Here is an 11208-nt window from a genome sequence, read left to right as displayed (position 1 = left end):
CTAGGCTCGGCTCATGTAATCCCCACTTCTTGTATCCACTAAAATTTCATCACCCTCATTGACAAACAATGGAACATTGACAACTGCGCCGGTGTCCAGCGTGGCCGGTTTTTGACCCACCTGCAACAACAGACAGAAAGAAAGGAAATTTGCATATAAAAACAGATCACCAAGGAGTAATGTGCTATGGTGCAGCACTTGTATCCATTTGTTACCTTGTGCAGTATCGCCTTTGAGACCAGGATCAACAGCGACTACTTTCAGCTTAACTGTAATGGGGAGTTCAAAATCGATTACCTGTCCACAGGATGAACACTCGTCAGTCAATCTGCTTGCTTTTACCTCTTCTCATAAAGTTGTGAAAATTGTTAAAAAAGAATTTACTTTTCCATTCCAAAACAGGACAACGCAATCCATTCCCTCTTTGAGAAACTTAGTTTTGTCACCGACATCTTTCGCATTAAGACGAATCTCTTCATAAGTACTCTGCATGATGAAGACAGATACGAGTGATAATAAATAAATACAGATGGATAGATATGGGAAGAAAGCTGATATATGAAATGTAGTAGGAAGAAAGGAAATGTAGAAGAATACCATACCAGGTCCATAAAGACAAACTGTGTACCATCTTTATATGTAAACTGCTTCACTTCCTTAAATACATCAGCTGCATCAATCTATAGAAACATGCATCAACAGCATGGCATGGCATGACATGAGTGCATTCATTGGGCAACACTTAAACGAAACCAATAATAAATCAGAGAGAGAGAGAGAGAATTACAGAACTTCCAGCGCGAAATGTTTTATCGACTGTGTTTCCAGTAATGTAGTTCTTAAGCTTTGTCCTCACAAATGCAGCTCCCTTCCCAGGTTTTACATGAAGAAACTCTTTTTTTTTTTTAAAGAAAAACAATTTAAAATGATTACAAATGTATCTTCTACTACTAGTAGTAGTAGTAGTATCTAATGAAAATAGAATAAATTAAGTACTAAAATGTAAAGAGGTACCCAATACTCTCCAAGGAGAGCCGTCCACTTCAATGTTGGTTCCTACTTTGATATCGTTACTAGACAATGCATAAATCCCTACGCCCAAAGAGAAAACAAATTTCTTTACAAGACTCAAAATTATGCATATTTTAATCTAGAGAGAAAGAGAGAGAGAAAGAGATAATACTGAGAATTCGGGGACGACGAGAGGTTACTGGCGGCAAAATCGATTGAGTGGAGACTGAAGAGCGACGAAGAAGGATCGAAGGGATCGAAACGACATTGAAGGTCGCCGTTCCCGCCATGGTTGCTGCTTAGCTTTGACCTTTGAGTACTGACTCAGCTCAGCCTCTGAGTTAGATAAGGAGAAAGGAGGAGAAACAAGCTCGATTATGGATTACAGTAAGTAATTGGGCCTTTTCTTTGCCTTCGCTAACATGACCAACAACAGGCCTGTTGGGGATTTTATTTTCTTTTGAGTGGAATTTTTGTAGCATAAAATAGATTGATTCTTCGATTTTATTAATGAAGAATTATAATAAGCATCACATTTTTTTTTTCGATATACATACATACATCACATTATTAATTATACATAATGCATTGCATGGTTGGGTTTATTTTATCTGTAGCATTACAAAATAAGTAGGACAGTAATACGTTCAAAGTTAATGAGAGGACATTGAAATGAATCATTCAATTCAAATTCACGTTAGAAAACAGTTGATGAGCATCACCAACTCAACGAATAAATAAATCTGGTTACTTAATAATACTAGCTCATTTGTAATGGCAAATAAAATTGGTGTTAGTAGACATGATCACGGGTCAGGTTTCGGATTAAAAAGATTTGAACCGGCAAATAAAATTGATGACCAGTTCACATGTCATTACTTTTAAGAAAAGTAATAGTAGTATAAAAACGGGAGTATCGGACCGAGTCAGCGAGCAATTGAGTGGCCCCTTGAAGCTGAGTCCACGGTTTGAGATTGGCAAAGAGGCACTTGTGACATCATGAGTTCATAATTATGACGCCATCTCACCGCCTCGCCTTTATTAAAATAAAGAATAAATAAATGCTGAAACGCACTCGACTTCGTATTTAAGCTAAAGTTGACAATTATACTTCCACGTGGATAAAACTCTCCTTTAGTGCCGCACTTTACGCTACGCGCCGTATTTTAAAGTACATGTATCTATCTACCTCCATGATGAACTCTAGCATTCGGACGATCTTGTACTCATCATTTCATTCCAATGGAGAAAAAGCTCCTCCAATGGACAATCTTGTGCAATACCATTTTTTAAAATTATGATATAAACTTGATCAACATGTTATTCTTCTTTTATGCATAAAAAAAAAAAAAAAAAAGACATTATAATTGATAGTATAAGCGTGCAAAATCTTTTGTATGAATCGATATGAGAAAAAAACATTATAATAAATTTTGTTAATTAATTCTACTGATAATAAATTATATAATCATCTGAATAAGATGAGTAATCACGTTGCTTTCTTTCTTTAATTCCTTGAATATAGTATTGAAATTATTGGGTTTGATTAATTGCGAGATAATATAAAGTTAATGAGTAGATTAATTAAAGTAAGAAGTGCTGAGACTTGAAGTATCATTCATTTCATTCATTCATCGTGCTATGCATGCAATATCTTTTTCATTTCCTTTTGATTGATTACCATTTACCAAACTCTTTTCTTTCTTTCCTTGTATTTTCTCTTTTACTTTCTTAATTACGTTTTCTTTTCTTTTCTCTTTCACTTTTGCATGCACACAACACACAAGATTTAATTTCATTTTTTTTTTCCAATTTAATCATATATACAAAACCATTAAGCTCAGTTCATTACACGACAGACAGACATATGTCATGTTTCTTAATTGAGTAGAGTAAAAATGTACCCAGCCACATGACCAGAATTGAATACGAGAGGTTTGGTAAATTTGTTATTATCTTGTGGGTTTGGTGCTAATTGGTTTCAATTTGGATTCTGTTTGGTAAATTATGAATTGCATGAATGCATTGTGTGGAGGAGGAGGAGGAGGAGGTTCCACTTCCAGTACTACTAGTAATTCTGAATGGAAGAAAGGATGGCCTCTGCGATCTGGTCAATTTGCCTCCCTCTGTCATAACTGCGGGTACTCTTTCTTTCTTTCTTTCTTTCTTTCTTTCTTTCTTTTTTCATTAATTAATTTTCACTTGACTAGTAGTAAATTATGCTTTGTTTTTGGGGGAAATCATAATTTGAATCCTTCAATTATAAATATAGGAAGAAATTTTTCCAAATCCTTTTGTTTTGAAAACAACATTGTACTGTATCTATCTATGTATTTATGTAGGTCGGCATATGAGCAGTCGATTTTCTGTCAAGTATTTCACTCAGAGGATTCCGGATGGAGAGAGTGCAGTTCGTGTGCTAAGGTATTGTTATTAATTACTAATCTTGATTGAATTGAATCGTCCTTTCTTTAATTCGTGGATGGATGGATGGACTTACTTTGGGATTGGGCAGCGCCTTCACTGTGGATGCATTGCTTCGAGGTGTTTGCTTGAGTTTCTGGATGGTGGTGAAGGTGTAACCTGTATTAGCTGTGCTGCAAAAAATCAAAATGGAATTGCTAGGAGCACTCGGGTTATAGACAAGCAGCAGTCGGGTATTGGTCTCAGGAACTTGTTTCATAAAGAAGCTATTGAGATGAAGCAGGAAGAAACGTTGCATCTTTCACCTACTAAACATGTATTTGAAGAAACAAACTTGAGCATTGCTGCTTTAGTTGGCAGGGATGAATTCCAGCAGCAGCACCAGGGGCTGTCGAGGTCTCGCCATCTTCTTCTCCCCAAGCCATCGCTTGACGGTCAAGTGCAAGTGCGCGTTGCTAGACCTCCCGCTGAAGGCCGGGGAGGAACCAGCTGCTTCCCCGCTATTGGCCTAGGATTACCGATCAGGAACTGCAGCAACTATCCGGAGAGTATCCTTTCTTCATCAACCTTTCTCTTTAACTGCTAATTACCTACTATGATGATATATATATATATATATATATATGATGTCTTACTTTGATATCCTTAACCACCCCTGTCTCTTCCAGTCCAAATTCTACCATTGTCCCATTGTTTGAAAAGGTCTTGAGTGCCAGCGATGCAGGTCGCATTGGTCGTTTGGTTCTCCCCAAAGCGTGTGCCGAGGTAATACTTGTTCTAGCTATAACGATTCACTTGTATCCATTACATGACATTCCTATTATTATAGCTTTGCAATTGAAATTGCAGGCATATTTCCCTCCTATATCTCAGCCAGAGGGACTTCCTATTCGGATTCAAGATATAAAAGGCAAAGAATGGGCATTTCAGTTCAGATTTTGGCCAAACAACAACAGCCGGATGTATGTATTGGAGGGTGTCACTCCCTGTATACAATCCATGCAGTTGCAGGCTGGTGATACTGGTACTTTTCCATATACTATAATATATGCCGAGGTTCAAGCGGTATATATATATATAATATCTATATGCCGAGGTTCAAGCTGTACATTTAATTTTATTGTATTGAATTATATATACAAATGCGCAGTGACATTCAGCCGCAAAGATCCAGAAGGGAAGCTTGTTATGGGGTTTCGCAAAGCATCTAACTCTGCCGGAATACAGGACACTCAACAACCTGCCAATATTGTCAATCAGTCTGGTGAAAGGATATTTTCGGGTGTATTTGAGAACCTACCCATAATAAGTGGTTACTCTGGCCTGGTGAAAGATCCGCATCTGAATGCACTTTGCTGGCATAATAAATCTGAAGAAAGAAAAAGAGCCAGAAATATTGGAACCAAATCGAAGAGGTTGCTCTTAGATAGCCTTGATGCGCTCGAGCTCAGGCTCACTTGGGAAGAAGCACAAGATTTTCTGCGCCCCCCTCCAACCGTCAAACCCAGCATTGTGACTATAGATGACCATGATTTTGAAGAATATCAGGTCTGTAATGTAATGAATTTCTAATCAAGTATACAAGTATTACATTACATAACCCTCAAAAAAAAGTATTACATACATAACCTCATGACCTCCCAACTCCTTATATATAATGTACCCCAATGTTATGCTTATTTGATTTAGAAATATATATATGCAGGAACCGCCAGTTTTTGGGAAGAGCAGTATCTTTTTAGTCCGTTCAACTGGGTAAGGATTTCCGTTGAATTTTGGATTTGATGGATGGCATCAGTCTTACATATTTAATTTAATATAATAAATTGTTTAGGGGACAAGAACAATGGGTTCAATGTGATAGTTGCTCGAAATGGAGAAGATTGCCAATTGATGTTCTTGTCGCAGCAAAGTGGAGTTGCGTTGACAACACTTGGGATCAAAGCAGGAGTTGGTGTTCTTCCCCAGATGAACTATCTCCAAGGGAACTGGAGAATCTTGCTAGACTGAACAATGGTATGTAATGTATAATGATTGTTTTGGGGGCATGAATGAAATCTTTAACTATAATACTAATGATTGTTTTGTTTAGATTTGAAAAGGCGGAGAATTGGAGAATTAGGTGAAATTAGGGAAGAGAAAGAAAGTTGTGGGCTAGACAGCCTAGCGAATATTGTGGAGGACCAAGAAAATAATGCTACTCATGTTGCCGTTGCTGCTGCTGCGATGACAACGAAACATCCAAGACATCGTCCTGGTTGCTCATGCATCGTGTGTATCCAACCCCCGAGTGGGAAAGGAAAGCATGTGCCTAGTTGCATGTGCAATGTCTGTTTGACCGTTAAGCGCCGTTTTAAGACCCTCATGATGAGGAAGAAGAAGCGTCAGTCTGAAATTGCCAACAAACAAGAAGAAGAACAAGTACAAGTAGACAACACCGCCACCTCCTCTAATACAATACAGTTATTGCAACTTCCTCCTCCTCCTTCAGAGGCAGAGACAGACATGCAAATTACCAACAACAACTTAACAACCTCCAACGGCCACCTTGACTTAAATTGCCAACCTAACCGCGACCAACACGCGCGTGTCAGTATGATGGGTCTTCTCCAAGTAGCCACCCAGCCTTTGGACATCTATCTCAAGCAGAATGGTCTCACCGCCTTAATATCAGAGCACCAAACCAGTACTGTTGACAAGGATGATCGATCCTCAGCTTCAGACCGAGACAACAACTCCGACAGTCATCCACTACCATCAGATCAAACCAAAACCAACCCTCGATGACTTTTTTTTCTGTGTGTGTACACTTTTACACTTCATTCCTCTTCTGTTCGTATATATCTTTCTCAGCTGAAACTCGAATCCACGGATAACTTACTTTTCCAAACTCTCAAGTCAACTATTCCTTCATTCCTCTTCTGTTCGCGCGCGCGCGCGTGTATATATATATATATATATTTGTTTGTTTGGTCCCTCAAGGTATTGGATCTTAACCCAATAACTGTATATCTATCATACCAACATTCCCCAGGGTACTCCGACCCTCACTATTCTTGTAAACAAACATTCGATATCCAAACTTTCTGATAAATGGAACTCGTTTGACGTATCTCAAATTTTAGAGTATGATAGTAAAGTAAAATAATGAAAAGAATAATAAATTTTTTTGTTATGTTTAGATAAGAAGTAGAGTAAATGATGGTTTTATATACTCTTTTTATCATAAAATACATGATGTTATAGTTTTTGTGGTATATTACACATGCTACAAAAATCAAAACATCATGTATTTTGAGACAAATTTAAATCATTTCCAAATAAATTATTTTTTTTATCATTTTTACGATAAAATTAAAGGCTATAGTAAAGGATTTTTTGTTCAAATTTAAAAATTATAGTTTTCTTCTTTAAAGTCATTGGTATATACCTAAAATTTTTTTCGAAAATTAATAGTGTTTAAGATACCTAAAAAAAATCCAAACAATTACGTAACAAACCAATTTTTATCATTTTTTCTACAAAACTAAAGATTATAATAAAAGATTTTTTGTCCGAATTTGAAAATCCTAATTTTCTTCTCTAAAATCAATGATTTGTACCTAAAATTTATTCCTACATTAATATTTTCTTATTATATACCTAAACAAACAAATCTAAATCATTTTCAAACAAATTATTTTTATCAATTTTTCTACAAAACTAAAGACTATAAAAAGATTATTTTGCTCGAATTTGAAAATCCTAATTTTCTCCTCTAAAATCAATAATTTGCACATAAAATTTACGCCTACATTAATCTTTTCTTATTATATACCTAAACAAACAAATCCAAACCATTTTCAAACAAATTATTTTTTTATCGATTTTTCTACAAAACTAAAGGCATTAATCGTAAAGGATATTTTGCTCGAATTTGAAAATCGTAAATTTTTTCTGTAAAGTATATGATTTGAACCTAAAATTTACTTCTACATTAATCTTTTATTAGTCTATCCTAAACAAACAAATCCAAACCATTTCCAAATAAATTATTTTTTTTTTAATTTTTCTACAAAACTAAAGGTTATATAGTAAGGATTTTTTGCATGAATTTGAAAATCTTAATTTTTTTGTCTAAAGTCATTGATTTGCACCTAATATTTACTCCTATATTAATATTTTTTTATTATATACCTAAACAAACAAATCCAAACCATTTCCAAACAAATTATTTTTTATCAATTTTTCTACAAAATTAAAGGCTATAGTAAATTATATTTTGCTCGAATTTGAAAATTATAATTTTCTTGTTTAAAGTCAATGATTTGCACCTAAAATTTACTCCTACATTATTTTTTTCTTATTGTATACCTAAACAAACAAATCCAAACCATTTCCAAACAAATTATTTTTTATCAATTTTTCTACAAAATTAAAGGCTATAGTAAATTATATTTTGTTCGAATTTGAAAATCGTAATTTTCTAGTCTAAAGTCAATGATTTGCACCTAAAATTTACTCCTACATTAATCTTTTCTTATTATATTCCTAAACAAACAAATCCAAACCATTTCGAGACAAATTATTTTTTATCAATTTTTCTACAAAACTAAATGCTATAGTAAAGAATTGTTTGTTCGAATTTGAAAATCGTAATTTTCTTCTCTAAAGTATATGATTTGCACCTAAAATTTACTCCTACATTTATCTTTTCTTATCATATACCTAAACAAACAAATCCAAACTATTTTCAAATAAATTTTTTTAATCAATTTTTCTACAAAGCTAAAGATTATAGTAATTGATTTTTTGCTCGAATTTAAACATTATAGTTTTTTTTCTCTAAAGTCATTGGTATGTACCTAAAATTTTTTCCAACATTAATCTTTTTATTATATGCCTAAACAAACAAATGTAAACCATTTCCAAACAAATTATTTTTTATCAATTTTTTACGATTTTCAAATTCGATCAAAATATCCTTTACATTAATCTTTTCTTATTATATATCTAAACAAACAAATTCAAACCATTTCCAAATAAATTAATTTTTTATCAATTTTTCTACAAAACAAAACTCTAATAAAAAAATATTTTGCTCGAATTTAAAAATCGTAATTTTCTTCTTTAAAATCAATAATTTGTACATAAAATTTATTCCTTCATTAATCTTTTCTTATTATATACCTAAACAAACAATTCCAAACAAATTACTTTTATCAATTTTCTTACAATACTAAAATCAAATAAAAAATTTTTTTTGTTCGAATTTGAAATTTATAATTTTTTTCTTTAATAATAATAATTTACACCTAAAATTTATTTTTACATTAATTTTTTTTATTATATATCTAAACGAAAAAATCCAATTTTTTTTTAAATAAATTATTTTTTTATCATTTTTTTTACTAAACTAAAAAATTATAGTAATATATTTCTCGAATTTGAAAATCGTAATCTTTTCTTATTATATACCTATACAGACAAATCCAAACTATTTTCAAAAGAAATTCTTTATCAATTTTTCAACAAAACAAAAAATTATAATAAATGATATTTTGTTGGAATTTTAAATCGTAATTTTTTTATCTAAAATTAATGATTTGCAATTAAAATTTATTCGTTAATTTTTTTTTAATTATATACCTAAACAAAGAGAAACGCCTAGAGAGAGACGGATGAGTTCAAGGGAGCATCTACCAATCAGATTATAGATTATGGTAAATAATGGACAAGAAGTTGTGTTGCTTTTTTACACAATTGAAGGTTATATAAAATAATGAACACACCACAAAGTAAAGAAACCACTATTTACACAGCATTTACCATTCAAGTGTCTTTTTCTTTTTTTTCCTTTCCCAAGCCTCCCCCTCCAACCGCATCTACCCTGTTTTCATAACAGAGGCTAAACAAATATGTATATATATTTATATCACTACCTTTTTTCTGCCAGCTTTATAATCATTGGCTTGGCAAACACTATTGTGGAGGATCTTTCTTTCTTTCCCATTTTCATAATAGATTTGGTTCATCTTACTTGAGAGTTGTCATCAGCATAAATTGAGACACACGCATCGGTAGCGCCGGCAGCAAGACGCACTTGGTAGGGATGGAAAGTGAGACAGCTGACTGGACCGATCTTCTGCGCCAATAATGACGAGTGGTATCTTATTGTACCCAGTTGTCGACCTTGCAGGCTGAACACCTTGATGTACTGTTTGGCTGACCCACTTGCCACTATTCCGGCATGTCTGTGCACTGCTAAAGCTGTAAGCGAGCCCCTATGAGCATCTATTGTCAGGTATGCATCCCCATCGTTCCTCGTGTCCAGGAACTGAATAAGTCCTGCCTGTGTTGCACTCACAATCTGGAAAACAAACACAAAGACAAAGAACTATAAAACAAAGAAACTTACACTTTCATCACTTTGGTATCAACATATAAGAATTCACAGTTTACCTTAGCAGCTGTGTCAAGCCCCGGTTGAAACCCAATCCCTACAACTCTCTCCACTTTCTGAGGATGTGGCCTTGTCACGTAAACTAACCTGCATCGTAACATAACAGTATACTTTTGAGCCAAATGTTCCATTCAGAAAAACTATGTTCTTCCATTGACACTAATATTAAGCACCATGCACACTATATCAAGAAGATGCATTATGAAAGCTTACATCTCAGGTGTCCGGGCATCATAAAGTCTCACAGAACCATCAACAAAACCTGCAGCAAATTGTCCCCCATGAAGTTGAGAAGCAGACTTCACGAGCAAAAAAAGAAAACGCGGTCAGTGCACAACAGATAACGTGCCAGGAATCAAAAAGCAAAAAATAAAAATGATGTAAGAAAGCTTTTATAGTAATGTATCAGTCAGTGTGATAATAAAGGCCTGGCAATAAAATAATAATAATAATAAGCGACCTCAGTTAGGTTCTCCATGTAGCTGTTAATCATTTGAAGTTGCAGAACATAGTGTAACTTAAACGGGTTCCAGGAATTGGTTGATGTTGCACACCAATTACATTGGATTGTTCAGAATTTTAAACTCGATTATAAACGATCAATTGTATACTCAAACCAATCTAAAGAGCCTATAACACCAACGACGACAACTAAATAATTTTAAGGGGGAACATCGGTTCATTTCAAAAGTAGATGGGGATAAATTAACTCACTAGTGCCGAAATGCTGCAATCTGATGAAGAAGGAATGGAATTCACAAGCTGCTCCTTGTCCAAGTCCCAGAGCATTATGGATGATAACTCACCCGAAGCATACTACCATGGGGATAAATTTTAGTACGATGATTAAATTAGAAGCAGAAAAAAACCTATATATCACATCAAGTATGATTGTACCAAATATCCAGATTGCTGTTGCCAATCTACAATAGTGTTGAAACTCCGAACACCTGGTCTGTGACCTGGGATTGAAGAAAATGCTGTTACAAGCTTTTGCTCACATTTCACTGTATAGTCTTTCCAAATCCGTATATTTCCATCACCTACATCAAATTATGTGTATTTAGCGCCAATATACTTGCAAAATTTAAAAGGGGGAACTCATGTTGTCATCATGTAACTACTTTTTTTTTTTTTTTTTTTTATATATAAGTATATGAGGAAAAAAGAAGAGAAGCAGTAAAGGATATTACATGAAGCAACAAGAAGCAAGCTATCATCAAGCTCGTTAACAAGGCAAAGCTTTGAGATTCCTTTATCAGGAAAATCATGATTGTCAAAACTATTAAGAAGGGTAGCGTCCTCATAATTCCACACCCTGAAAGGAACGG

At 34.1% G+C, this 11208-nt stretch overlaps 3 protein-coding genes across 3 annotated transcripts; 1 reads left to right on the top strand and 2 right to left on the bottom strand.

Moving 5' to 3' along the window:
• Window positions 1-1301, bottom strand: LOC139884801 (uncharacterized). The gene is made up of 7 exons (XM_071868780.1): window positions 1184-1301; window positions 1015-1092; window positions 788-894; window positions 603-680; window positions 385-486; window positions 199-297; window positions 1-120 (listed from the first exon to the last, which is right to left on the bottom strand). The coding sequence occupies exons 1-7, from the start codon at window positions 1299-1301 to the stop codon at window positions 1-3; spliced, it is 702 nt and encodes a 233-aa protein (XP_071724881.1).
• A 1717-nt stretch (window positions 1302-3018) lies between these two features.
• LOC139884800 (B3 domain-containing transcription repressor VAL2-like) lies at window positions 3019-6222 on the top strand. The gene is given in 10 exon segments (XM_071868779.1): window positions 3019-3152; window positions 3354-3435; window positions 3527-3911; window positions 3914-3983; window positions 4104-4200; window positions 4285-4459; window positions 4586-4983; window positions 5141-5190; window positions 5270-5451; window positions 5528-6222. Coding segments are annotated over 10 exon segments (2268 nt in total).
• A 3223-nt stretch (window positions 6223-9445) lies between these two features.
• LOC139884798 (regulatory-associated protein of TOR 1-like) lies at window positions 9446-11130 on the bottom strand (the record flags this gene model as incomplete). The annotated part of the gene is made up of 6 exons (XM_071868778.1): window positions 9446-9784; window positions 9877-9964; window positions 10091-10176; window positions 10592-10693; window positions 10775-10920; window positions 11071-11130. Coding segments are annotated over 6 exons (821 nt in total), but the record flags the coding sequence as incomplete, so codon positions are not given.
• Window positions 11131-11208: the final 78 nt, after the last annotated feature.

The sequence above is a fragment of the Rutidosis leptorrhynchoides genome, unplaced genomic scaffold (genome assembly GCF_046630445.1).
Source record: "Rutidosis leptorrhynchoides isolate AG116_Rl617_1_P2 unplaced genomic scaffold, CSIRO_AGI_Rlap_v1 contig603, whole genome shotgun sequence".
Taxonomy (NCBI): Eukaryota; Viridiplantae; Streptophyta; class Magnoliopsida; order Asterales; family Asteraceae; genus Rutidosis; species Rutidosis leptorrhynchoides.
Note: the sequence above shows the minus strand (reverse complement) of the source record. Positions and strands in the feature narration are given on the sequence as shown.

Bases quoted from the DNA above. Each gene is read 5' to 3' on its own strand.
- LOC139884801 (XM_071868780.1), bottom strand. From the start codon at position 1,301: ATGGCGGGAACGGCGACCTTCAATGTCGTTTCGATCCCTTCGATCCTT. The intron at 1,093-1,183 runs GTATTATCTCTT...CTTTGGGCGTAG, and splicing joins TCGTCGTCCCCGAATTCTCA to GGATTTATGCATTGTCTAGT. The intron at 487-602 runs GTATGGTATTCT...TTCATCATGCAG, and splicing joins AGTTTGTCTTTATGGACCTG to AGTACTTATGAAGAGATTCG.